Source organism: Phyllostomus discolor, chromosome 8 (assembly GCF_004126475.2).
Source record: "Phyllostomus discolor isolate MPI-MPIP mPhyDis1 chromosome 8, mPhyDis1.pri.v3, whole genome shotgun sequence".
Classification (NCBI taxonomy): Eukaryota; Metazoa; Chordata; class Mammalia; order Chiroptera; family Phyllostomidae; genus Phyllostomus; species Phyllostomus discolor.
In genome coordinates this window covers 71,399,557-71,425,200 of record NC_040910.2, presented here as the reverse complement: position 1 = coordinate 71,425,200, position 25,644 = coordinate 71,399,557, and the positions used below count along the sequence as shown (strand labels likewise).

The following is a 25,644-nucleotide window of genomic DNA, read 5'->3' as shown; positions in this document are numbered from 1 at the left end:
AGGACAGTCAGTGAGGGCTATTAACACAAAAGAGCCCACTCTGCTTTATTTACAACACGCAGGCCGTCTGCACAAACAGCTGGCCAATATCATTAAAAACAAGAGGTGAGAATGGTCACCTGCTTCCCTTCTTTCCTCTGCCAGCCTCTCTGGTTGGCACTCCACCTCTAAGCAGCCATGCCCAAAAGGGGAAGTCCACAATTAAAAATAAAACCAGTGTAGAATAAATGGGGAGCAAGAAAAGATGAGGGAAGTGCTATATTTACACTAGCGTTTTATAGACAACTGTCCCATTCCATCCCAATTCCAACCCTGGCCCAGAAAATGAGAGGTGGCAGGTCAGGGACAGAGATTAAGTGTCTAGGAATCCAGACAGCCTCCAACCCCAACCATAATGGGTCCCAGTTCAAATCCACAATGTGGGAAGAGTCGAGTAGGGACTCATTTCCAAACCAGTTTCCCTTGGGAATTCCTGCCTTGAAATGGGGCAATATCCAAGCTTCAGGGGATAGGCTGAGGACCCTGAGGCTCAGTTCCCAAGTCATGTTGTCATTTGGAAGGTCCAGCTTAGACAGTGATGTCAGGGCTCTCCAGATTTAGGAGGCCCCGCTAACCGCCGGGCCTCTGGCCGCAGTTCCTTGCACTTCTGGCAGTAAAAGAAGTCGGGGACATTCGTCTTCTTAATCTTAGCACAGGAGAGGTGGATCCATGTTCCACAGAGGCTACACTCAATCATGGGCCTCCCGGCAAAGGGCTTTCGGCAGTAACACGTGATCAGGTCCCATGAGTCATCACCTGCGGAAAAAATTGGTTTGGTGTTGTATCTGAACTGTTGCACCCACAACAGCTCCATACCCATCATCCCAGCTGTCCCTGGGCAGCCCCAAAACTCTCACCTGATTCTACCATGATGTCCTCATCCATGACCCGCATCTCGCCTTCACTGGAGCTGGCATCTCCATCTTGGCTTGTTTCAGTGCTGCCCACCTCCTTGCTTTCACTGTCAGTAGGAGGGGCTCCTTCAGGGTGCACTGCGGCAGGGGGTCTAGGAGCCTCAGGGGGTGTTGACAGCACAGGGGCTGGGGCATCACCCCCTACCATTGATACCATCTCTTCCTCCTCCTCCTCCTCTTCTTCCTCCTCCTCCTCTTCAGAGTCTGTATCACTGGGAGGTGCCCGGGGAGGCCCAGGAGGTGGGAGTCTATCCCCCCGTTCTGCCTTTTTCAACTTCCGCTTCTTGCTCTTCTTGATTCGAGACCTCTTTTCCCCATCCCCAGGGGTTGGGCGAGGCCTCCGAAGCACCCCAAAGCCAGCCCCTGCTCCTGGCCCCAATTTTCGGTTCTTTCGGTCCTTCTTTCGAGGAGGCTGGGAAAGATCCCCCTGGGAAAGGGGCACTGGGGTAAGAGCAGCTGGGGGCCGGGAGGCATGTGTGAGGGATGAGGGGGACAGTGGAGATGCCATTTTGGGCCCATCTAGATCAAAAAGAGAGTCCTTGAGCTTCATCTTCTCAAGCAGGGTGGCACTGTCAGGGGCCTGCAGACGAGAGAAAGTGGACCTTGGGGGTCCTGCCTGGGTGGGACCTGCTTGAGCAGCCCGTCTCTTGGATGACTTTGCTTTCTTAACAAAGGTCTGGATAGTTCGGAGATCTGAGGGGGCTGAGTCCCAGCCATCACTGTCTGCTGCACTCTCACCTCGCAATGGAGAGCTGGAGCCAGAGGCTGGCCAGTCACTTTCCTTAAAGGGGAGACGAGACCAGGGTCAAAAGGGGGCCTAGTGTCATTTCACTCAGTTCCTCTACAAACCCAGCTTAAAAACTAGAGACTCCGGCCCTGGCTGGCGTAGCTCAGTGGATTGAGTGCGGGCTGGGAACCAAAGTGTCCCAGGTTCAATTCCCAGCCAGGGTACATTCCTGGGTTGCAGGCCATAACCCCCAGCAACCGCACAGTGATGTTTCTCTTTCTCTCTCTCTCTCTCCCTCCCTTCTCTAAAAAATAAATAAATAAAATCTTAAAAAAAAAAACAAAAAAAAAACTAGAGACTCCCTGGCTGGTGTGGCTCAGTGGATTGAGTGCTGGCCTATAAACCAAAGGGTCACTGGTTCAATTCTATGTCAGGGCACATGCCTGGGTTGTGGGCCAGGTCCCCAATAGGGGGTGTGTGAGAAGCAACCACACATTGATCTTTCCCTCTCTCTCTAAAAATAAATTAATAAAAGTATTTAAAAATGTATCCCACCCCAACTCCTACTAGCGTCTCCTCTTAAGCACCTCCCATGTTACATCTTCCTTTAAGTTCTAGCCATCTCCCCAATTCCCACTGCCTTTGCAACACTGTATTTCCCTAACAAAAGCTGTTTCTCTCCAGCACAGGTGGCAAACATAAGGCCCGCCACCTTGTTTTATCCTGCCCAGCACCTTGTTTCTACCTGCGGCAGCATGGAGCTCTAGCTTAACTGTTAAGGAGTAGTTACGTTTATACAGTCCTAAAATTACATTCGACCCTTTGAAGGCAACTGTGAGGCTGATGTGGCCTCTGGTGAAAATGAGTTTTACACCCCTGTTCTACAGCCTCATTGGTTATCTCTTCCAGCTTCCCATAGTTTATCCAAAGCACTTTCCATTAACAGCTGCTCAAAATGACTGACTGCGGCTCAACCACCTATCTCTATTAATCCCACACCCACCCCAAATACTGGTGTTCCTACTAGAGTTTCTAATCACCCTGGTCTTACATGTAATTTTTGGTAGGCTTCTATAAATAAATACAGTTCCATTTGCTCAATGGACCCTCTATAATCCTAGGCAACCACCCTCCAGTCAATTGACCTTCTGTTCCTACCTCTTTGCTAGGGGGAATGTAACCTGCATAGGCCAATACAAAACTGCAGAATTTGTTGAAATCTTCAATTGTTCTCCGCCGTTTCTCTGGTGGCTGAAAAGAAGGACACTTTTATCACATGGAGTTTAAGGGAGTCATTTCCAAAGGAATAGTCCCAAGAATAAGGAACCTGGAAAGGTAGGAGGGAGAGCCAGAGGCTGGGGAGAAGAGGGTTGGACAGTAATACTAGGCTGCAAAGGTAAGGAGAACCTCACCTGAGTCTCTGGCTTAAGGGTCGGAGGTGGATCTGTGAAAGCAATAAAAGCTGAGTCAAGGCACTAGGCAAGAGTCTGGGTAAAAACCCCACCTCTAAACCTTGCAAATCCCAACTAAACCCCCTGCTCTCCCAGGTCCTTCAGCTTGGCCAGCAAGCCCCTGCGGCGCTGGGCCCGCCCCAGCTCCCCCCTCCAATCCGCGAGGGGCGGAGCCTAGGCGCGGCGCCCTCTCGAGCCTCGATATAACGCTCCCCTTCCCCCCACCAAGGCCTGGCGCCCCGCCCCCCCTCACGGTTTCTCTAGACTTGTCTACTCCGATCTCTCAGTGCCCCACCCCGCCATACCGCTCCTGGGACCGGGCTGTCCCCTGCCCCTACCCTTCATAGGCGCCCAGTACCCGGAGTTCCTGCCGAGCCGCCCTCTACCACCCCGGTCCCTCCGAGATCGTACTCGCCGCCCGCCGGCCCCCGGGGTCCAGGATGACCATGCTGAGCCGTTCCCCGCCCTCCGGCCCCTTCTACTCGAGCACGAGGCTCGGCGCGCCCCTCACCCCCACCTTAAACACACACAGGCTCACACATCCAGCGCCACTTTGCGTCCGGGACAGACCAGAGAGCTTTAACCCGGACGCGGCCCCACCTGCCCCCACACAGCACGGTCCCCACAATTTCACTGTCCCTCCGCCCCCATCCGGGGCTTTGGCCCCTCCCCGCCTCGAGCTTCTCAGGCTCCTCGCCGGGCCCCCGGACCCAGTTCGGCGCTCTCTCCGCCCCCCTGCCCCCCACCCTCGTCTCCGTACTCACCACTAAGTCACCCCCACCCCCGTACTCACCACCAAGTCAGTAGGCTACGGACCCCTTAAACTCTAGCCCCCCGCCCAGCTACTATCCCCCTCCACAGCAACCCCCCGCTGCTGCTGCCGCTGCCCCCTCACCCTCCGCAACTCCCAAGCTTTAACCCTCTCCCACCAACTCCCCCACTCCACCTCTCAACCCGCGGGTCTTAATCCCCTCCACCCCGCCCCACCGCCCCTAAACTACCCAGCTCTCCTCGCTTCCCGACCGGCTCTCTTTCCCTACAACTAACACCCGGTACAGGTCCCTTACCACAGACAATACCCAGACTCCCTCTTCTCCCCACAACTATCTTCCCACTCCTCCAACAATCACCGGGCCATCTCCAGCGGCAACTACCCAGAGCTCCGGCACCACCGCCACAAACTCCCCCACCTAGGCGAACTACCGGGCTCCTCACTCAGCCCTCTTCTACCGCCTCCTTCCTCAACTCCTCTCCGGCCCCCAGGTTTCCCCAGTCACTCAGCTTCAGGGCCCCAGCCCGCCGGAGGCCCTTTCGGCCCCTAACACCCGAAGCTCCGAATTTCCAGCTCCCACTCCCCACCTCTGCCCCCCACCCCCCAGCATCTGATCTCCAACTATCCCCAGCTCAGTCTCCCACTCCTCTTTCTCCAAGGTCTCTCAACTCGTCGTCGCTCTCCTACCTCCGGGGGCAGGCCCCCGAACCCCTCCCCACGCTCCCTCGCTGGGCTCCGGGCATCGACCTCCAAGTTTGCCAATTGATTCCTTGACCGCCACCCTCCAGCTCAGCGCTCGGTGCCGGTCCAGAGCTCGCTCACCTTCGGGACTGGGCTCCGCCATGGCTTCCAGCATCGCCCCCTCCCCTCCTCCCGGTCCGGCGCCCCCCTCCCCTGAGCCGGGGATCCCGGTGCCGCCTCCGGTGCTCGGTGTTCCTGCTGCTTCCCTCCGCAGAGACGTCTGCCTCGACCCAGTTGTGACTCGAGTCCGCTAGCCACTGCCGCCACCTCCCTCTACCACTGCCTCCCGCACTCCCGGGCCGAGCCCCCTCCCCCCGCGCCGCCGGCCGCCTGCTCCCTCCTCCTCTCCACTCCCTCCCTCCCTCCCCTCCCTTTCCTCCCTTCGCGGGCGCCGACGCGCAATGCATCAAGGGGCTTGTAGTCCGCCTGGGGGCAGCGGGAAGGGAACAGCATAAGCCTTGGGAACTTCAGTTCCCAGCAAGCCACGGATTAGCGCAGGCGCACTAAGCCCCTCCCCTCCCCCTGGGAGTGGCGGGGAGATTGGGAGCGCAGGGTAGAGCGGAAAAGCGCGCGCAGGCTCCTGGGAAATGTAGGCTGGGCGGGACAGGGGAAAGAAGGGATTAAAACTCTCGGCCACCATACTGTCTCATTCTGCAGCTTCTTTCTCTCCCTCCCTCCCCTCCCAGGGGACCGACCCACTTCCGGCTAGACAGGGAAGTGGTTGCTGGGAGATGAAGTTCTCGTGGTGATGGTGGATTCCCTCCTCCTAGTCTTCTCCCTCCTTTGGATTCCACTGCTATACACCCGCCCAAAGTCTGACCAAGTGACATGCAACTGAGGATTAATAACTTTTTACCAGCCTCCACACATGAAAATCTTTCTTCCTGCAAAAGGTTATAATGAATTGGGATGTATTTATCTAAAGCAGGTAGTTTCAAACTTTCTCCAAAGGAACCCACAGTAAAGAAGTTACTCGTTACATTAGGACCCAAAACACACGTACATACGTACAACTTTAGCTTCAAGAAACAATACTCAGAGTATCCCATCCATCACAACAAAAGCACCCGTTTTGTGCACAAGGAAAAGCCCCACATCAACAGAATAAACCAAAATATATCACTACCCCTCCAACCTCATTTCTCCCCACAGACCACCAAAAGACAGAAGGGGAAGAGTAGCAACACAAAGCAAAATCCAGTTCAACTTGGTGGTTTCCTCTTTATTGATGTGCCTCCTACCTTCCCCAACAATTTCAGTCCCTTCCATCTACCCCCAAAAAAGGTAGTGAAAGGAAAAGATTGCTGGGGTTCTGAGCCCCTTGGCAGTTAGAAAGGGAACAGAAACCAAAACAGTCACTTGATGTGACAGAGATGGACAATCAAGTCTAAAGCAAAAAAGGAAAAGGTGGTAAAGAAAGAGGAAGGAAGGAGAAAGGAGAGGTACTAGAAGCGATCTCCCCCATTGACCCTCTTGCTAAGAGGTTCTGGAGAAGAGCCTCAAACATTAGGAAGTGCAGGTCCTGAAGAGAGGAGGTCAAGGAAGGGGAGGCCACCTCTCTCTTTGTAGAATGGGACCCCCCACCACAGGCGCAGCAGCTTCACAGGCCATAGACACTTTCATCACTGTAGGCAATGTATAGAAAGAAGTCTTCTTCATGGTGTTCCTGGGGTAAAAGCAGAAAATAATGGTACTCAGGCATCTGGCCGTTAGTTGTTTGATCCACCCACTGCCCAAACATATTCTTCAAAAACCATTTTTTGAAGACCCCCAAAACCAGAGCCCTCACTTGCTCCAGGACCTGGCAGCCTAATAGGATTATCCTGAGGAACAGCCCTAGGCAAAAGTAAAAAATAAAAAATAAAAACTCCAATCATTCTCTGCTGTCTTGGAATGAGAAGGGGACTAGAACTGAGGAGAATCCATATCAGAACAGTAACTCTAGCTCGCTATTCTCCATTCTGTCTCCCACCACCCTGTCCAAACTCCCAACGCAGAACTACCCAGAAATTTTAAGGCCAAAGAAAAAATGGAAAGCTAAGCAAGCCTGATGGTCCAAGAACTGCTGACCTAAAACTTCTTCCACTCAAGCTCTTCCAACTCTGTCTCCCAAGCTTCCACTACTTCCCAGTCACCATACCTGGTACAGTTGACCCATCGTGGCACTGGTGGGTGGAATGACATTGTTGACAAAGAAAAACAAGGCATCCTCAGCTCGGAGATGAATTCGCTTCCGGATCAAGAAATAGAACTGACCAACTGCCAAAAATACAAAGTCTGATAAAGTCACAAATATCACAAATGCCCTCAAAAGAACAGCTTCTATTTGGAGCCTCCTCCCACAGGTAGCAAACCTGGGTGTTGGGGTCAGGTCCCCACCTGTAAGATCAGAAGGCACCAGGTATTTCTTTTTGTCCAGGTCTCCTATCCGAGCTTTGGGAGCCTTTTCTACTATTACCTGATAAAAGAAAGATAAAAATTAGAAGACACTAGATATTACAGCCCCACAGCTGTAATATCTAACTCCACCTGTCAGGAATTCAAACAACAATATACCTAGCACCCAAACCTACTCCAAATTCATTTCTCTTTGTCTCTGAACATTCTGTGTAGCCAGCCCTAAGTAGACAGTCGGAGGCCACTGACTCGACTCACCTAAACCTCCAGGTCCCCGAATAGGGGGCATCATAATAAACAACTATCTTAATCAGTCGGGAATAACCTGTATGGGCTGACTACAGCTTCAATCTCAAAAATCTAGCAGCTGAGAGGAATGACCATGTGACATTCAGACTGTCAAATTCCCTATAGCCTCCTCCAACTTGAACCCGAAGGCCTATCTCTCCCATCTACATCCCCTCACCCGCAGCTACCACTATCCCTCCTTTCACCTCCAGTTCCAAAGACAACAGTTTCAGGATCGTTACCAACCCCACCACGGGCGACAGCCTGACGACTACACTGACCACTCCAAACACAAGCCCAGGCTGTGGCGTCAGTGCTAGCGCCCCGCACCCTCGGCCCTGGCTACCGTCCTCACCGGGACCCGGTCCGGGTATTTCTTTCGGATCTTCTCGCCCTCAGAGCGGCGCTTCTCGAACGGATGCTCCTCTTTATACACGAACTTCATCCTCCCGGGAACCGGGCTGGACCGGACTGGGCTGAGGGAACCCAGGGAGGGGGGGGGGGCCCGGGACAGGGGGCGGTGGCAGCGACGACGGTGGCGACGGCGCAGGCGGATTCAGCGGAGGGATCTCAGGACTTGCGCTACTTCCCTATTCGCCAACCCCGCCCCCACCCATCAAGGGCCGTCATGCTTGCTGGTTACGGAAGCAGCGTAGCAGCCCTAACGCTGCTAACTTAGCACCACCTACTGACACCCCACCCCCCTCCACCGTCAGCGTAATCACTTTGGAATCTATTTGTGGGTTAAGCCAGCGACGTAGCAAAGGTAGTTGCTGTTTCTACCGTGAAAAATAACAAGACCCATTTCTCAACCTTCCCACGAAGGTGGGGATAAAAAGCTAGGAGATAATAATTTGAGATTCGGCTCTCCAAAATTTCTTTTTGTACATAAGGTAGAAGAAAAGCTGATACAAGGGCAGCTATTCACGAAACGTGCTGATACGCTCAAGACGGCCGTTGACACCAAAACAATGTAGTACCCAAGTGGAGACGGTGGTTCGGAAATAAAGGGCAGAAACTAAATACTTGTTTGGAGAGACGCACAAAAAGCTTAGGTTTCAGGAGCGTGGACCAATAGGGACTAGCGGGTAGGTCCGAAAGGTGGGGACTACATCAACGCGGAGGAACACTTTCAGCACTTGTAGCAATAAAATCATGTGATCTGAAAGGGCGGAGCATCACGTGGCGGCTGCTAGGAAGTAGAGCCGGCTTCTGGGAGGAGGGCCCTGGGAGGTGGGGCCCGCAGATACAGGAGCGGGAGCTGGAGGCTTAGTAACCCAGCAGAGCAAGGCTGGGGGAACTTGGTGCCTGGCGGAATAGCCCGTTTAGCTTGTCTAGTCAGTCCCCCTGACTGGCTTCTTTCCAGCTCTATACCTTTTCTGGCGTCTAGGTTTCTCCTCCTTTCATGTATCTGTGTCCTATGGCTCTGATCCTCAATTCCCTCAGGCCATACAGTTGTCCTTTCCCTCCCAGCCAGGACGCCCATCCTGTCAAAAACATCTGATGTGGTCGTTCACTACTCCATCCCTGCAAAGCCACCACCGCCTATCCCCCCTACCAACAGCAGTCTCTCCCCTCTGCCCTTAATTTCCCAAAACCCCAGAGAAGGACCTGGGGCAGCTTTGGTTTCAAAGTTATAATGAATGGTTTAAAAGAGAGGAGGGGGAAAAAAACAAACAGTAAGCTGGTTACAGGTCTGAGGGAATCTAGGAAAGGAAAATATAGAGAAAAGTAAGGGGGGTACAAGTTTGGGTGAAATCCAGTGGCCCAAATCCCAGTTTCCCACCCACAACCCAGCCCTTGGAGTGAAGAATTAGATCAGTTTTGTACAAGAGTTTTTTAAAAAATCAAATCACAACAAAGCTGACTTGGCTTCTCTCTGAGCCTCCCAGATTACTGAATGTCTCTCACTCTGGCCAGTCCTCTCTCTCCACCACAGACAATGTTTCGGCTCTCCTAGTCCTCCGCTCATGTCCCAGTCTGGGGTTTCCAGGGAGTGCGAACACGAAGTTAGAGAGAGGCTGCTTCACAGTCTGGCCTATGTGTCCATCCAGACTCCATATGGAGTGCAGGGCTCCCAGGGCAGAGGGGCGGGAGGAACAGACCCTGCCCAGGCAGTCCTCACCATTGGACAAAGCATCAGACAGGCATCCTGAGGGCTCACCCTCCCTTTCCCCCCCACCCCAACTCAGGTGGAGGGGGAGCAGCTGTCACCAGAGCCTATGTTGGTGAAGGTTTCGGCTCAGCACAGAACGAACATCAGCGGTGAACCTGGGATGACAATAATTTGCATTGGTAGAGTCCTTATAGTTCATATCCCCACACTAGTGTCAGGCAGCCTCAGTGGAGATGTGGGGCAGTCACCATTTTCACATGATGAGACTGAGGTTTAGTTGGCCCAAAACCCAAGCCAAGTGCTAAAAGTGAGCAGCTTTAGTGTAAGACCTGGGTTCAGATGCTAAATGCTTAAGGGAAGAGAGATAAGTAAAACAGGACAAACTTTTATTCCCTCTTAGGATTCCCCCACCACCTCCTTTCCTCTGAAATCTAAGTGTCTAGCTACCCTTACCTGAGGGCATCCAGCATGGGAAGCAGGTTAAGAAGGGCTGTGTCACTGGGGTCACTGAACCAGGACTTGATGGGGATGGCATTGTCTAGATTGGGTGAAAAACGCACGTGAGAAGAAATAAAGGATTCAAGAGGGATGGCGTTTTTTCTTTTGTTTGGGAGTAGGGATCATTACAGGGGTGGGCAAAAGTAGGTTTAGTTATGAGTGGCATTCTTCTGACGTAATAAAGCTATTGTAATCATTGTAACCTGCATGTCTTTTTTCATATGAACTATAAACCTACTTTTGCCTACTCCTATATGTTTCTCACTACCACCCGCCCACCCAAGTCAAAATCTAAGCAAGAATCTTCCTGACTTATACTCCAAAATTAAATTAAATTTCAATCACCATTTCTCATACTAGTGTGAGGCTTCTAGTCAAATAGTGCCATTGTATTTCACCTGAAGCAAATCTGATTTATAAAACAGACATGTGGGAGAGGGTGAAACATCTCACTTAAAACAGGAACAATACCATCCTAACTTACAGTAAACAAGATATCCCGGTTGCATGCATTCAAGATACCTTCTCAGAACCACTTCCTTGTCCTGCCAGACTCACCACATTCCCCCATACCTGGATGGCTCCTGTAAGCCCCGGGGGAGTTATCCAGGATCACAATGCTGGAGAGGTCACTGTGGACCACAGAGAGGTCCTTGATGTAGCTGCCCAATTCCAAAGTGCAGTGCTGGAAGGCAGGGTGAGCTAGGTATCAAAAGGAGACTCATCCTCTGTAATTGCTCCCCCAATCCTAACTACACCACGGGCAGCCAAATTCCAACAAAGGAGATCATGCAGTATGCCTTCCTCATGTCCCCAAAAGGTCCCATTCCAGGACAATTGCTTTAAACTCAAATCCCTCCTTGGTGGCCTGCCTTTAGAGCTTCACTCTTAGCCCTGGATTCTAGCCCCTTACCTGTCTGTAGTATCTTCTCTTGAGAATGCTTCTGCTATTGTCCAGTTTATCTGCCACAGCAGAGCCATAAATCTCCATGCTTGCTGTGAACACTACCAGCTCATACCATTGGCTCACCTGAAGTAGACAGGGGAAGGAGGTGACAGAAGAGGTGATCACTCATTTATTTTATTGTTTTTAAATATTTTATTTATTTATTTTTTAGAGAGAAGAGAAGGGAGGGAGAAAGGGAGAGAAATATCGATGTGTGAAAAACATGCCCAAAACCCAGGCATGTGGCCTGACCAGGAATCGAACCAGTGACCTTTCACTTTGTGGAGCAACACCCAACCCACTGAGCCACACCAGTCAGGGCTCATTTACACATACAGTTCCCTTTCACTAGCACTCTAGCCTTGTCATTCAGGACACTTAGCAATTATCAAATATCTCTGAGAACACAAAAATTCCGAACTTAAGCGTCTTAGGCACCATTAAGCCCTTAAGATTCAGAGATGCAAGAACAAAAGAGCAGGAAGCCTGTGAAAGAATAATTATACCAGCAAAGCAAATAACCAAACTATCAAAAGCCATTCTCCAACCATTCCACAACCTCCCTTCTCCAAAATTGCCCTTACCCATATCTCACCCCCTACTTCCTCCAAATCTTCTAAATTCCCAGAACCCTAAAACCATTCCTTCATCACAGAGCTTCCTTTGGCTTCTGCAAACTCACCACTTCTAAGAAGAAATCCACATGGGGCCTCTTATGTACAAAAAACCGGACAGGATGTTTGTCTATTACCACCTGTAGAGGAACAAGGAAGGGCTGGGGGAAGTCCTCAGCACCACAGTACCTGAAGGATACCCCCCACCTTCCCACTGCTTGCTTCCCTTCTTCAGGCTGACGCTGGTACCAGGGGATGGGGGGACGGGCATAACACATTCCGGAATTAGAAAAGGTCCAAGTAGAATAGCAGACATAATGATTCCACCACTTCCCCCCACACACACACCTTGAGGATGAAGTCAGGAGGTGTTCCAGGTCGTACCGTGGGCCTCAGAACCCCATCATGATGGGAGTGAATAAGTGTCTCATCCAGATCCAGCACCAGAATCTTCCTCTTCACCTGGCCTGAACCACAACAGGAAGGAATAATACCAACCAACCTCCAGCCCAGACCTTGAAACCTATCTCACCTTAAAGGATCTCCCCAGCCAGCACACTCACCTAGCCGATTCCGGGACACAGGAGATAATGGAAGGATGTCATATCGAACAGTTTGGTACTGAATCACCTGAGAACAAAACAGGATTAGAACCCTTGACAAGGAAATCTTCCCCAGTAACAACAGGTAGCACGTGTTGAACATTTACCATATGTTGGGCACCATGAAGTGATGATTTAGGATTATGTTATTTATTTCTCAAAACAACAACAATAACAACAACATATCTGTTTTAAGAATAAAGAAACTGAAGCTTGGAGAGTATAAATACCTTGCCTAAGGCCACACAGCTAAGAATTATCTTATTTAGTTGTTTGTCCCAATTAGAATGAAAGCACAGATTTTGTCTCCATCATGGCTGTATTCCTAGAACACTGTAGCAGGGGTGGTCAGTTAATATTAGAATCGATAAAATGGTGGAGCCAGGATTGTATCCTGCAGTCTAATGCAAGAACCTACTCTCTTAATCAAGATATTATCTTGCTACACTGAACAAAGAAATGTACAGCTCTCCCCAACTCCAACCTGAGGATTCTTTGTGACAACTCCCATCAGCCTGAGATTCCTTAGTGGACACAGAGTAGGAGTCAAGGGAGGTCTTTGGATCCCTAGGCAGAAGAGAGGATGAGGGAATCCAGGGGTTGTCAGGTCAGCTAAGTTCCTCTGGCTAGGGGCCACCAGGCCTATTTTAACCAGCCACCTGTCCATTTCTGTCTCTACAAGCCAAGTCACAAGTTGCAAAGAACCTCAGCCCTTTGAACAGCCTCCTTTTCCTGGTACCTAGGGCAAGGCAGAGGACACTGGAAAGCCCCACCCACCAGACTGACTAATAGGGTGTGGAGAAGGCCAGAGTGCAGTAAGGGCTGTAAGTGAGAGGTGAAGATGGGACAAGGACATCACCAACTCAGCCTTCCAATTTCTCCAAGCCTTCTCCAGAGACTCCTGTTTCTAACACTCAGATCTCCCCCATGGAAAGCCTCGTCTACTCTTTTCTTCTAAGGCACAAACAGACAAATGCTCTTTAGTTCATTCATAGGCCCTCAGCCTCATGAAAACTAGACTTCCCCTTGCAAACCAAAGAGCCCTCACCCCTCATCCCAAGGCACCTGCCCTTCTTTTCTCCCTGGGCCATGACGAGGGCCGCAATAGCTCGGGTATCCTGCCCTGCTATCTCGGGTTGCACATGCTGAGCATGTAGGGACTGCTCTAAGCAACTGCCAGAAAGGGGGTGGGGGAAGAAACCAGATTGGAAGGGAAGACAAGGCAAAAGGCTGTGGGGTCAGTGCCACTCAAAGAAAAGCAACTAGCCTCTGGGTGGCCGAAGCACTGCTCCCTGCACCCAGAACAAAAACTGATGTGTTAGAGGAAGAAAGTAGGCTGCTTAGAGCAAGTCCAGGCAGAGAGAGATGGCAGGTAACATGTGAAGAAAACCCCAGGTGCTAGCTCTATACACATATCAGCATCTCCGACCCGAAATTCTTCTTGGCTCCTAACTCTTGTCTCAGTGAAATAGCCCTGCTTACAACCATGACTACCCAGAACAATCCTCACTCTAACTCAGCAAACAGAAGGAGCAGAATGGTAAAAGAGACACTAAATGCATGGCCAGGCCCATCCTCCCAAATCAGCAAGTCCACTAGCAGTACCACGCAGGATTTTCTGGAAATTCCTTGACCTAGACAGCCCCTACCTGGTTTTATTCTTTCAGGCTTTACTAAGGTATGCCAAAGAGTACAGACCAGCAAACCTCAGCTCACTTAATTCTCCCCAGTGATGATGAGAACACAAGAACCCATTCATTACACGATGTTAGCCTAAGGAGCTCTGACTTTGGAAAAAAGCTACAGGGGAGGGAACCCAGAGATACTTGTATACGTGTACTGTTTCCACCGCCCACAGTATCCCTCACAATGCTAGGGGTCTCAGGGAGAAACCAAGGGTGCCTTGCCCTGAGATCCAAGCCTGCAACTGACAAACATGGTGTTCTGAATGGAACACTCTAACTTTAATGTGCTCCCTTCCACAACTAAAGAAGCCCAAAATAAAAAAGCATCTTAGTCCCAGGATCTCAATAAATTCAAACACTCACACTGTGAAGTAAGTTTTCTGGGCCTTTTTGGAGGAGTTCCCTTCATGCAAACCTCAGGGGTTTCTTCTTCAAACCCAGGGCTTTTCCCAAGTTTCCATTCTTGTTTGTCACATATGCCCTCCCACCCACCTCCACTCTTGACACATAAGCCTGTCTCTCCCTTGTTATAAGACCAAACACACACGGAGTTTTCTAATAAGAGGGGGATCTTTCACAAGCCCACATCAACAGATCTGCTGCCATCAAACAGGTGTTCCCTGCCTCTCGGTTTCTTCAACAGCAATTCCAGCTTTCTTAAGAGCGCCCCACCCACCATCCTAGCCCCCAAGAGTTGCCAGAACCTGTCCCTAATTCCCCGATCTCCGTTCTACTACAAGGGTCTCCCTCCTCCCCTTCCCACCCCATACCTTGCTAAAGGTGCCCTAATTGTTTAAGGAGAGAAGCCGCCGCCAGGACCAAACAAGAGGCCCGACACTTTCCGAAATCCCGTGAGCACCGCTGACAGAGGTCCCTACCACGACCAGCACCCACCCAGGCTCACCGTGCGGATCTGCCTCCGCAAAAGGTAAATGAAGAAGCTCCACAGCTTGGCGGCGAAGGCCACGAATGTGCGCAGCCCCAGCAGACACTGCGTCCGCATCATCCCGATGACCCCGGCACCGCCGGCCCCGGGGCCCCCGCGGCCCAGCTCCGCCAGCCCCCCGGGGGCAGCCCCCCGCCGCCGGGAGGGGGAACGGGGGCCCCGAATGGCAGGAGAGGCTGCAGAGGGGCACGGAGCGGGCGGCTCAGAAAGCCACCCCTGGCGAGGGGAAAGCCCAGCGGAACCAGGAGCTGGGGGACAAGCGTGGGCAGCCCGCAGGGGCCCACATGGGCAGGGAGTGGCACCGACGGCTTCGCGGAGATTGCGGGCCGAGATAGATCGGGATAGGACGGGGTCCTCCGAGACCAGAAGGGAAGGGGATGGAGAGTTGGGGGAGGGGGTAATGGGGGGAGGGGGCTAGGGAGAAAGAAGGGGGGAGGGGAAGGAGGAAGCGGAGGGTGGCCCGCTGCGCAGGCGCGCTAGGGGGCTGCCCGTGGAAAAGGGGCGGGCGGGGGCCGCGGCACGCGAAGGGCAGCGGCGGCGACGAACGGGCTGGCTGAGCGAAGGAGCGGGAAGGAGGGGGAGGGGGAGCCGAGAAGCGCGGATGGCTGAACCGGAGCGGCCTCCCCCTCCCCGAGGTCAGGGATGCCTTAGCCGCTGGGAAGTGGGGCTGCAGTTTCTGCAGCTGGATTTCCCACTCTGATAGGCGCCATTTTATCACCCAAAGGGCTCCCTCCTCCTTTCTTCCCCCCTCCTCTTCCCCTCTGACACTACTTCCGGTGGTGACGTGTATTCGCTTCACCGGGACTAAGTTCGGGACTCGGTCTATGGGGGTGGGGATAAGGAAAGGAGAATGTACCCCCCCCAAGGCCGCAGTACTGCGCAGGCGCGGAAGGTGGCGGTGGGGCGGGACCTGGAGCGCCTGCAGGCCCCGCCTCGAAAGGGGTGAATGGGGAAGAGTGATGTCAGTTGACCCCGAGTTCGGGCCGACTGATCAGCTCGTGCAGCGGTCTCCCATTTACAACTGCTCCAACCGCTCTTCCCGCCCTAGTCACTGTAAAAATGTGGAGAGGGGCGTCGTCCGTACGTCCGTACGTTTGTGCGCCGAGGCATGAGAGCGTCCCTCCGCGTGAGCCGCCTTGGGAACATTGAACTTATTCATCTCCCATTGCAAACTATGCTAGGTCTTAGTGGTGGGAGGAATCATGAATTCCCCGCCCCTTTCCCTGGGGGCGGGGCAACAGGTCATGACGCCATCAAAGGGCGTCGGAGAAAGAAAGATACGCAGGTTGGAGATGTTGGAGTCGGTTTTAGCTCTTGGCGGCTTGGTGCTTCTTCGAGGTGAGGGTCACAGGTCCGGGGGCTTTGGAGCCGGGCTTAAAGGGCGGAAGCGAAGAGGAAGGACCAAGGGTCACTGGCTAGAGGCGCACTTGGAACGGGTTCGTGAAGGTGGAAACCTCTGTTCTCATGCTGTGTATCCGTCTCTCACTCTTCCCCAGACTCTGTGGAGTGGGAGGGCCGCAGTCTTTTGAAGGCGCTAATCAAGAAATCTGCGCTGCGGTGAGTAGCCTGCATCCACTTCCGGTCCTCCGGGGTACGGAAGCCTGGACCCCACTCTGACATTCTGCCTCATATGTTCCTCAGTGGAGAGCAGGTCCACGTCCTGGGCTGTGAAGTGAGCGAGGAAGAGTTTCGCGAAGGTTTTGACTCCAGTATCAACAGCCAGTAAGTACAAATTGGAAGAATTAATTGGATGTGCGATCTCTATTACTAAGGAATTTCCCTTGCAGCAACAAGCGAAGAACCTAGTATGTGGTAGTAGCTACTTATTTATTGAATAAATGGATATGGGCCTTTCAGGAAGCAAGAATTAGTAAGAGGAATGAGGAGCGTTAAGTATCTGGAGAATCCAAAGCAGAGATTATAGAGTGAGAGAAATAGAGGGTAAAGGCCAACAGAACAGTTTTAACACTGGAAGCTGTACTGGAGAAGGAAAATAAACATGTTCTGCCTTTGTGTTACTCAGAATCTAGTGATATTTAATCCAGACATGGATTCCAAACTTGTGTCATCGCTTAACTGCAAGCTCCTGGGGGACTTGTCCTACAGGCAGAGGGAACAGCATATGCAGAATTAGGGAGGTATGGGAAGGCATACCTGTTCATGAAGATGGAAGAGCTTACTGAAATCAGATTTAAGGAATAAACCTGATAGTGAAAGGTCTGAAAAGGAATTTAGATGTTATTATAAAGGTAGTGGGGAGTCATTTTGAAAATTTGGGAGGGAAGTAATACCATCGTTCCTGTCAGAAAGATTCAGTGACTACAATGTTGAGAAGGGTTGACAGGGGCCTGGAGATAGGGAGACCAAATGGGAAGTCTGTTGCAGTAATCCAGGTTCACTTGGACAGGATATGTACTGAGCACCAACTGTGAACCAGTACTAAGCACTGGAGATACAGCCAGCAATGAGGCAGATATGATTCCTGTTCTAATGAGTCTTAGAAATAATAGTAGGAAGCGACAGAGGCCTGGCTTGAGGAAGTGGCAAAAGGGATGGGGAGTTTAGGACAAATGTGAGAGGGCTTTAGCAGGTAGGCTTCCAGATCTTACAGATGTGGGGTAAAAGAAAGCATCCAGATCAGGAGCTCCATGAACCCACCTGCGCTGCCTGGTTAAGAAAGATTACTTCCTAGTCAGGGTAGCTCTGTGGATTATAACAGTGTATATCTGTCTATTGAACCCTAATTTTGTACCAGCCATTGTGAGAGCTGATGCTGTATGTTCAGATGACATCCACAAGGGAAGCAGAAGATAGAAAGGTGTGTAGGAACAAGTTCTGCCACCATGAAGCTTTCCCAGGATTTTTATCCCACACCAGTCTCCCTTTTCTGAATTGCTGTTGTATATATAGGTAGTACCACATAACTTAATTCTTGACCTTTGCTAAACTGTTCTACAGGCTGGAACCATTTCTCGTGTTCTTTCCTTTCTCTTTTTCCATTCAGAGAATGATCCAGTTTAGGCACCACTCAGGATATATTTGACGGTGACAGTAGCTGACATATTTATCAAGTATTTAGTGTGTATCAAGCACTGTGCTAAATGTCAAGAGGTTTGTATCCCTGTTTTACAAATGAAGAAACTGAGTCTTAGGTTAAGAAATTTATCTATCAGGTGACCTTGGGCAATTAGCAAACTGAAGCTTGGAGCTCAGGGCTGTCTAATGCCAAAGTCTGTGCATTCAGTGACTACATTCTACTTCTCAGTTACTATTTTTCACTGGTATTCAAGATATTAGTGAAAATTGAGAAAACTGAGCCACAAAGATCAGAGAATTTCGAGATTGGGGGTAAGTGACAGTATTATGTTGTCTTCTGTTTTTTCCCCTTGCAGGCTAGTTTACCATGACCTTTTCAGAGACCCTCTCAACTGGTCAAAGACTGGGGAGGCCCTTCCTGGGGGACCCCTGGGAGTCTTGAGAGCCATGTGCAGTAGGACAGGTCCTGGTCCTGTCACCATTGCTCTTGATTCACTTAGCTGGCTGCTGCTTCACCTTCCCTGCACCACAGTCTGCCAGACCCTGCATGCTCTGAGCCATCAGGACTCCCGCCCTGGTGAGACTCCTTCTCCATTACTTCCCCTTATACATCTCCCCCTGCTAAGGAATGTGCCCCTTTCTACCCTAAGAAAAAACATACCTTTATCCTAGTTCTTGGCTTCTCTGTAATGCTACCCAGCAATCACTTGTTTTGTTTCCAAATTTGTTTTTTTTTAATCCTCACCTGAGGATAAGTTTCTTTTTTTTTTTTAATTTTTTTTAAAGATTTTATGTATTTATTTATTTTTTTAGAGAGGGAAGGGAGGGAGAGAGAGACACACACACACACACACATAGACATCAATGTGCGGTTGCTGGGGGTTATGGCCTGCAACCCAGGCATGTACCCTGGCTGGGAATCAAACCTGCGACACTTTGGTTCGCAGCCCGCGCTCAATCCACTGAGCTACGCCAGCCAGGGCGAGGATAAGTTTCTTGATTTGAGAGAGACCTGAGAGGGGAAACATTGATCAGCTGCCTCCCACCCCAATTGGGGATTGAACCCACAACCCAGGCATGTGCCCTGACGTGGAATGAAACCCACAACCTTTTTGGTGTCTAGGATGACACTCCAATCAACTGAGCCACGTGTTAGGGTTCCACATTCTTTTTTAGACTTCTATTTTATTCACTCATTCAACAAACATTAATTCTATTCAATGTGTTAGATATAACTTTAGATAATGGGAAAATAAAGACTAACTATAGTCAGGTCCTTGTCTTCCAGGAGCTCAAAGTTTTATCATGGATACAGACAAGTAAGCAAGCAATTACAAGATATTCTAATAAGAGCCATGATAATAAAGGAGCATGCACAGACTACCTAAAGAAAGGAACTATCTTGGAACAAGAGATCAGCCCTGCAAATTTGGCCCGGCTCATGACACTAGGACTAGCCTTGAAGTACAGGGTGGGGCAAAAAGTAGGTTTACTTTTGTGAGTGCATGAAACAAGAGTTTATTCTTGTATCATTTATTTATTGTCTTTCCATAGGAACAACTATAAACCTACTTTGTCCCACCCTGTATACTGTGGCTACTAACAAGCATGGGCTTTGGAGTCAGATACCTAGCTTTGTATTAAGGTATTTGATCTCTCTGCTTCAGCTTTCTTTGTAAAAGTGTGGAATTGCCACTTTTATAGTGTTTAGTGCAGTGCCTGACACTCCAAATGCTGCCCCACCCAAAAGGGAAGGACCCAAAGGCACTGACTCAGATCTTGGCAAGTTCCAAAAACTACAAGTTATTCAGTATGTAAGAGATAACAGGGAGCAGATGATGAAAGTGTTAATTCATTCTGAAGACCTGCGGATTGTAGTCAGAGTGGTGCCTTAATCAGATTTACATTGGAATAAGAAAGTACATGAAAGGTGAGAACCCAAAGAGGCTCAGAGCAGGGCATGAAACTGGGCAAAGTTGGGAGTGTGGCAGAGCTGTAATGGAATGGGGGCCTGCCTCTCCTTTTTTCCTCTTCGTTATTTGATCCCAGGTCTCAACCCTGAATGATGCTCCCTACTGCCCTTTCTGACCTATATGTCTTGTCCTCTCTAGGTGACAGCTCCCCAGTAGAACACGTGCATGTGCTGGGCCTGCTACATGGAGAGCTTCATGGCCCAGGCCCCATGGGAACATTGAGTGCCCTTGCTCGGACTGAGGTGACCCTGAGCGGTACCAGGAGCCAGGCCTCAGCTCACATTCTCTATAGGAGGCCCCAACAGCGTCCAACACATGAGGTTAGAAGCGCAGGAGGAGATTGGGGTCACACAGGAGAAGAGCAGTAACAAAGCTGATGTGATGGAGCACTTCTTTGTGCTTTCATCGTTTCATTATCTCCCCTCATTTAATCTCCACAGCTAACCTGTGAAGATAGTTTTTCTTTTAAAGATTTTATTTTTTTTATGCCCTGGCTGGCGTAGCTCAGTGGATTGAGTGCGGGCTGCGAACCAAAGTGTCGCAGGTTCAATTCCCAGTCAGGGCACATGCCTGGGTTGCAGGCCACGGCCCCCCAGCAACCACACATTGATGTTTCTCTCGCTCTCTCTCTTTCTCTCTCTCTCTCTCTCTCTCTCTCTCTCTCCCTCCCTCCCCCCCCTCCCCCTCCCCATCCCTCCCCTCTCTAAAAATAAATAAAATCAAAAAAAAAAAAAAGATTTTATTTTTAGAGGGGGGGGAGATACAGCAATGTGTGGTTGCCTCTTGAACGCCCCCTACTGGGCACCTGGCCTACAACCCAGGCTTGTGCCCTGACTGGGAATTGAACCCATGGCCCTTTGGTTCACAGGCCAGCACTCAATCCACTGAGCGACACCAGCCAGGGCCTATGAATAGTTTTCTTATCCCTGTTTTGCAGCCTAGGAAACTGAGATCCTATGAGCTTAACCAATGAAAGACACTGCCTTCTAGGAAATGGAAAAGGAGAAAAGACTAGGAGTGGTTACTAGCAGGGAGAAGGAACAAGTCCATAGGGAGCAGAGAGGTTTGAAGGAGGGGTGAGAAGTGGAGAGCAAGAGCTGAAAGCAGCCATTTACATAGCTAATTAGGACCAGAGGTATTAGCTGTATAGATCTCTGGTTTCTTCAGCAAGATGGGGAAAAAACACTTTACTACTCTCCTTTCTTTCCACCAGACTCACTGGTTCTCCATCCTGTCTGACTTCGGCGTGGATCTCCAGGGGGTGTCTCCCCTGAAGTCCCAGCCCCACCCAGATCCTCTTACACCCCCGGTATCTAAGAGTGCTGGGGCCAGAACAAGAGAATGGAGTTTGGGGTCTGGCGAGAATAAAAACACAGGTTGGGGGTAGGGTCAGATTACAGGAATGGAGCACAGTGGCAGCATCTTTTGTACCTACAGGTGGATCCCACTACTCACTTGACTTTTAACCTTCACCTGTCCAAGAAAGAGAAGGAAGCCAAAGATAGCCTGACCCTGCCCTTCCAGTTCAGCTCTGAAAAGTAAGGTTGAGGCCTGTGTACCCTGGTCCTTGAATTGAGCCCAGCATCTGGGCTTGAGAGGTGGGGCAACAACTGGTTATTGATTAACGTATCAGACTTTATAGGGGTTGAAGTCCATCTCCAGAGCCAAGTCTGGGGAGTGGTTCTTTACCCACCTATAACCCAACAATGGCAAAGAGCCTTTGTCTCTTCTCTCCATTACCGCCTTGGGTCCCAGCTCCACAGTTGTCCCTAGAGCAATCTGGGTCTAGGCTGAACCAGACCAGACCCTCAGGAAATGTCCCAATCTCCAGGCAACGGTGCTAGGACAGGAAACTAGATGGGGAGGGCAAAGGCAGGTTAGTAAGGGCTTAGATGCCTGTTGTTCTGTGCCCAGTGTGTGGGTGGATGAAACAAGACTGGCAGGATCCTTGCCCTCAAGCTGCTGAGAATGAGAACTTAGAGAGTATTATTAGGAGAGCAGTGTAAGAGTATCTATTCCAGTACCAAATGGTGCTTCAATACTAACTAAACCAGGAGGTCAGAGAAGGGACTTGGATAGAGAAAACATGGAAGACAAAGAGGAGTCATAGTCACTAGGTATAAGGTTTTCAGACAGGACTTGTTACCCACCCTTACCAGCACCAATTCTTCTCTTATCTCCCAGACAGCAGGCTCTCCTGTGCCGTGGTCTCGGCCAGGCTACCAGCCACATCTTCTATGAACCAGATGCTTACGATGACCTGGACCAAGAGGACCCAGATGATGACCTAGATATTTGACTGGCCATGTGATTTGATTAGACTGGAGGTGGTTAGGGAAACCTTGGGCCCATAACCATCCTTTCATTGTTTAAGTTGGCCTTACCCTGTCCCATCTTTGTTTCCTCCATCTCTAGAGGCTCTTCCCTATGACTTATAAGCCAGAGAGTAGCATCCAGTTAGGAGAAAGGATGGGAGTAGAGAGGAAGGTAAGAGACTAGGAAATCTGCCCCTCAAGCCTAATAAAGTTTTGTTTGTAGTTAAACTGAAAAAACTGGCAGCTATTTAAGCAAGAGTTGGGACTGGAGAATGGGAAACCAAGCACCTGAGTGGGCCCGAATGATGAAACAGTGAAATAAGGGTGATTGGGTACACTATTGAGACTCAGTGTTTTTGTTTGTTCAGCTGAAGTAGGCATACTTTAGGTTCCAGGCTCCCTACAAGGATCTCGGTAGGAAGAAAAAGGCCCTGAAGGGAGAAGCAAGAACACTACTTTCCAAAACATATTTATTATTACTGTACAAAAAGCACACCCACCCCTCTTTTGGTCTCTAACCCAGCCCCCAGGGAACTGTACATGGTGTGCAGGACTGCAGTGACCCTAAGGCATCTGGTGCACAGGCTGAGCTCCCTGCCTCAGGTCCTTTCAAGTGTTTGGGCACACTCAGGCTGCCAGGCTGGGGCAAGGGGGCTCCCAGCTCACACGTACTCTTTGGCAGAGTTGGGCTTAGGGTAGGAGTGAGGTGCACGGTACCCAGCTTTGCTCTCACTCCCAGGACAGGAGCAAGAGAGCAGTGCACCTCCCAAGAGGGTCAGAGCAGACCCTGCCCAGCCAATGAAGATGGCAGGACCAAACTCGTACCTGTGGAGAGAAGGGATTGGGGTCAGAAACCCTGGCCTGCCTCCCAACCCCTGACCTGTTCCCTTAGTAAACAGGAGTTCCATACTTACTTAGTATTCATGGGGACCAAAGGGTTATAAAAGTCTGTGACAATCGTGTGACCATACCAGGAGCAAGCTGTCAAAGCAGCAAGACCTGGAGAGGCAAGAGGATTAGATACTGTGAGACCCCCAAAACCAGCACCTTGCCCACCTTCACTCTTAAGTGTCCTTGAGGTCACCTTGGACCTGTGATTCACCTGCTACGATGAAAATGATGCCTCCGGTCATGGCTATACGGGCCTTCTTCACTTTGTCGTCTCCCCCGCAGCGCGTACACTTCATGCCCATTGTGGCCACCAACATGGCCAGGACGCCCAGCACCAGGGATACCACCATTAGGGCTCGCGTGGCCTGAATGGCCGCTGCAGGGAAGGGGGAAGGACCTTCATTGCTGGAAGTGCAGGCAGCCCAACAACGGCTTCAGCCCTCCAACTTCCCGAGCTGCCTGAAACTGGCCTGCGGTACACTTGGTGTCCACGGCCCGGCCCGTTTGGGGTGGATCCCGACTCCGCAGCCTTCCAACTCCGCCCCGCCCTCTCTCTTTGCTCTCGGACCCGCCCGGGGCGACCGGGTTTCGATGAAACTGCCCCGGGTAGGGGGAAGGGTGAAAGGGGACTCCGCAGGGGCCGCAAATGACGGCCGGAGTCCCAGTTCTGACCCCACTACGGAGGCCACAGGGTTTGTGGCTTCGTCTAATCGGTGGATGAGATTAGAGACCGCAGGCATCTGCCAACTGACAAGAGCGCACGCCTCCTCCGCCGGACCCCGTGGCCTTCTAGCCAAGCCACCCTTTGTCCGAGAGAAAAGAGCGGGAGTGGGTGAGGCCACTGCCAGCTTAGGGCTGTAGGGAAGAACAGGCCCACGGCTCGGCTACCCCGTGAGGAGCTGGGGTTGGGAGAAGGATGCAGGCCCAAGTGTAGCCCCTCGAAACCCCGGCGTCCCCACTGCCCCGTCCTGACTGCTTCTGCTCCCTCCTCTCCCCTCCGCCTCCAGAGCAATCCTGGGCGTCAGGCCACAGGGCCCCAGCCCTGCCCCGCAACCGCCCCGTGACCTCGGCCCTCTAGGCGCGTCCGCCCCGTCGGTCTTGCGGCCTTACCCGGCAGGGCGAGCACCGAGTCGTACATTTTGCAGCTCATCATTCCGGTGCTCTGCGTGACGCAGTCCATCCACAGCCCCTTGTACATGGCCTGGGCTGTGATGATGTTGTCGCCCGCGTACGAACTCATCTGCCACTGCGGAATGGCGGTGCACGCCACCAGGCCCACCCAGCCCAGCAGGGCCATGGAAAAGCCCAGCAGCTGCAAGCCCGAATTGGCCATTCCTCCTCAGAAGAGACTGGGGGCGCCGGGCTGGCGCCTCAGCAGTAAAGCAAACAAACTGAGGGGCAACCCCACAAGTCAACTTGGGGTACAGTTGTAAGTCGCCTAAAGAACAAAAAAAAAGTTTTCTGTCGAGTGACTGCAAATTTCTTATCACCCGAAGAAAAGACAAGTCGCCCCGCCGGTCGGCGAGGGTCTCACAGCAGAGAGAACAGACTATGCCCGGAGGACTGGTAGCTTACAAAGGCGACTCTCGAAGGCCAGGCCGTTCCCTCCGGCACTCTCCCAGACGCTACCCAAACAAAAGGTGGAGGGGCCTTGTGGGCAGTCCTGGGTGCTGGAAGTCCCCAAAGTACCCTCGGCCGTCCGCCCGAGGTTAAGGTGCAAGCAAGCAGCGGCGAGCGGGCAGATGCGGTTGGACAGGTGCGGCGCACCTGAGTATATGTAGGGCGTGGGTGGCGCGCCCCCGCCGGCACTGGGAACTAGAGGGGGAGCGGAACAGGAGGGGCAGCCAAGGGTGACCTGACGTCACCAAAGGGACACTCACCTGGGCCGGAAGTCCTGGCCCCAGGTATAGAGGAAGAAACCCGAGCACCAGGGTCACGCCCCTTCACTAGCTGGTCTGTGACAGCAGGTGGGGAGAAGGCGGAGTTTTCTCGGAAGTCATCCCCTCTGGACCGGACTTCACTTGAGCACCAGGATACCCCTTCCCTTCTCCTCAGCAGGTGTACCAGGGACCCTGGGGAACCAGAGAACTGGGACGCCCCTGGCCAGCCTTCGCTCCACCCTTCTCCCCCCACCTCCCGCAGGGACTCTTAGCTTCAACTCTAGGTGCTCTTTGTCTTGCCCTACTTTACCCCCACCCCCACCTTCTTCTCTGCTTTTTCTTGTCTCCTAGCCTAGCCTACCCCACCTTCAGGGGCCCGGGCTCCAATTCCTCAGAATCTTACTTAGGCAGCCAAGTAGGAGTTGCTGCCCGGGGCCACCACCCGGGCGCATCCTCCCGGTCCCCTGTCCGTCGCCCTTCTACCCTGCCTTCCAACAGACACCCAGCTTTCAAGCAAGACTTCCCACCTTCTTGCCCCCCTCCATTCAAATCCCTGACATGACTTAATGCCTGGGCCCTTAGCACTCCACCTCCCAGGTCACTATCCCCTCCCACGTCAAGGGTCCTTGTAACATAACAGAAGGAAGAAACCACTGAGACCAGAAGCCAGCAGAGGATGGGGAGCAGGGTAAGGCTTCCTATACAGCCTTGGCCACACCCCTCACTCCCTCCCTTGGAGTCTTTCGAAACTTGTTCACCCTTCCCTCTTACCTCCCCTCCTCCCCGCAGCCTCCCCGCCCCGGGCTGTGCACA

At 51.7% G+C, this 25,644-nt stretch overlaps 5 protein-coding genes across 12 annotated transcripts; 1 reads left to right on the top strand and 4 right to left on the bottom strand.

Annotated features, from left to right (window-relative positions):
- Positions 1–20: 20 nt before the first annotated feature.
- On the bottom strand, positions 21–4,958 carry PHF23 (PHD finger protein 23). Of its 3 annotated transcripts, none has more exons than XM_028534194.2 (5): positions 4,726–4,958; positions 3,093–3,124; positions 2,839–2,931; positions 897–1,734; positions 21–795 (listed from the first exon to the last, which is right to left on the bottom strand). In XM_028534194.2, exons 1-5 carry the CDS (start codon positions 4,757–4,759, stop codon positions 581–583), a joined length of 1,212 nt encoding a protein of 403 aa, XP_028389995.1. In that variant the 5' UTR covers positions 4,760–4,958; the 3' UTR covers positions 21–580. The 3 variants fall into 3 exon arrangements, with proteins under 3 accessions (XP_028389995.1, XP_035889030.1, XP_035889029.1); XM_036033137.1 differs by lacking the exon at positions 4,726–4,958 and adding an exon at positions 3,670–3,692; XM_036033136.1 differs by lacking the exon at positions 4,726–4,958 and adding an exon at positions 3,470–3,491.
- An 882-nt stretch (positions 4,959–5,840) lies between these two features.
- Positions 5,841–7,926, bottom strand: LOC114515006 (GABA type A receptor-associated protein). Its single transcript, XM_028534211.1, has 4 exons — positions 7,685–7,926; positions 7,024–7,102; positions 6,785–6,903; positions 5,841–6,310 (listed from the first exon to the last, which is right to left on the bottom strand). The coding sequence occupies exons 1-4, from the start codon at positions 7,772–7,774 to the stop codon at positions 6,245–6,247; spliced, it is 354 nt and encodes a 117-aa protein (XP_028390012.1). The 5' UTR covers positions 7,775–7,926; the 3' UTR covers positions 5,841–6,244.
- A 545-nt stretch (positions 7,927–8,471) lies between these two features.
- CTDNEP1 (CTD nuclear envelope phosphatase 1) lies at positions 8,472–15,485 on the bottom strand. Of its 2 annotated transcripts, XM_028534208.2 has the most exons (8): positions 14,695–15,482; positions 12,067–12,133; positions 11,852–11,970; positions 11,572–11,643; positions 10,857–10,973; positions 10,517–10,628; positions 9,899–9,983; positions 8,472–9,600 (listed from the first exon to the last, which is right to left on the bottom strand). In XM_028534208.2, exons 1-8 carry the CDS (start codon positions 14,794–14,796, stop codon positions 9,540–9,542), a joined length of 735 nt encoding a protein of 244 aa, XP_028390009.1. In that variant the 5' UTR covers positions 14,797–15,482; the 3' UTR covers positions 8,472–9,539. The 2 variants fall into 2 exon arrangements, with proteins under 2 accessions (XP_028390009.1, XP_035889044.1); XM_036033151.1 differs by lacking the exon at positions 11,572–11,643 and having other exon boundaries at positions 14,695–15,485.
- On the top strand, positions 14,502–22,290 carry ELP5 (elongator acetyltransferase complex subunit 5). 5 transcript variants are annotated; one of them, XM_028534199.2, is made up of 8 exons: positions 15,895–16,074; positions 16,233–16,293; positions 16,378–16,458; positions 18,129–18,349; positions 19,884–20,065; positions 20,959–21,054; positions 21,183–21,283; positions 21,930–22,290. In XM_028534199.2, the coding sequence occupies exons 1-8, from the start codon at positions 15,939–15,941 to the stop codon at positions 22,042–22,044; spliced, it is 993 nt and encodes a 330-aa protein (XP_028390000.2). In that variant the 5' UTR covers positions 15,895–15,938; the 3' UTR covers positions 22,045–22,290. The 5 variants fall into 5 exon arrangements, with proteins under 5 accessions (XP_035889034.1, XP_035889035.1, XP_035889033.1 ...); XM_036033141.1 differs by lacking the exon at positions 15,895–16,074 and adding an exon at positions 14,502–14,718 and having other exon boundaries at positions 16,233–16,458; XM_036033142.1 differs by lacking the exon at positions 15,895–16,074 and adding an exon at positions 15,686–15,824 and having other exon boundaries at positions 16,233–16,458.
- CLDN7 (claudin 7) lies at positions 22,281–24,967 on the bottom strand. Its single transcript, XM_028534209.2, has 4 exons — positions 24,062–24,967; positions 23,163–23,327; positions 22,975–23,059; positions 22,281–22,885 (listed from the first exon to the last, which is right to left on the bottom strand). The coding sequence occupies exons 1-4, from the start codon at positions 24,282–24,284 to the stop codon at positions 22,723–22,725; spliced, it is 636 nt and encodes a 211-aa protein (XP_028390010.1). The 5' UTR covers positions 24,285–24,967; the 3' UTR covers positions 22,281–22,722.
- Between the last annotated feature and the right edge of the window lie 677 nt (positions 24,968–25,644).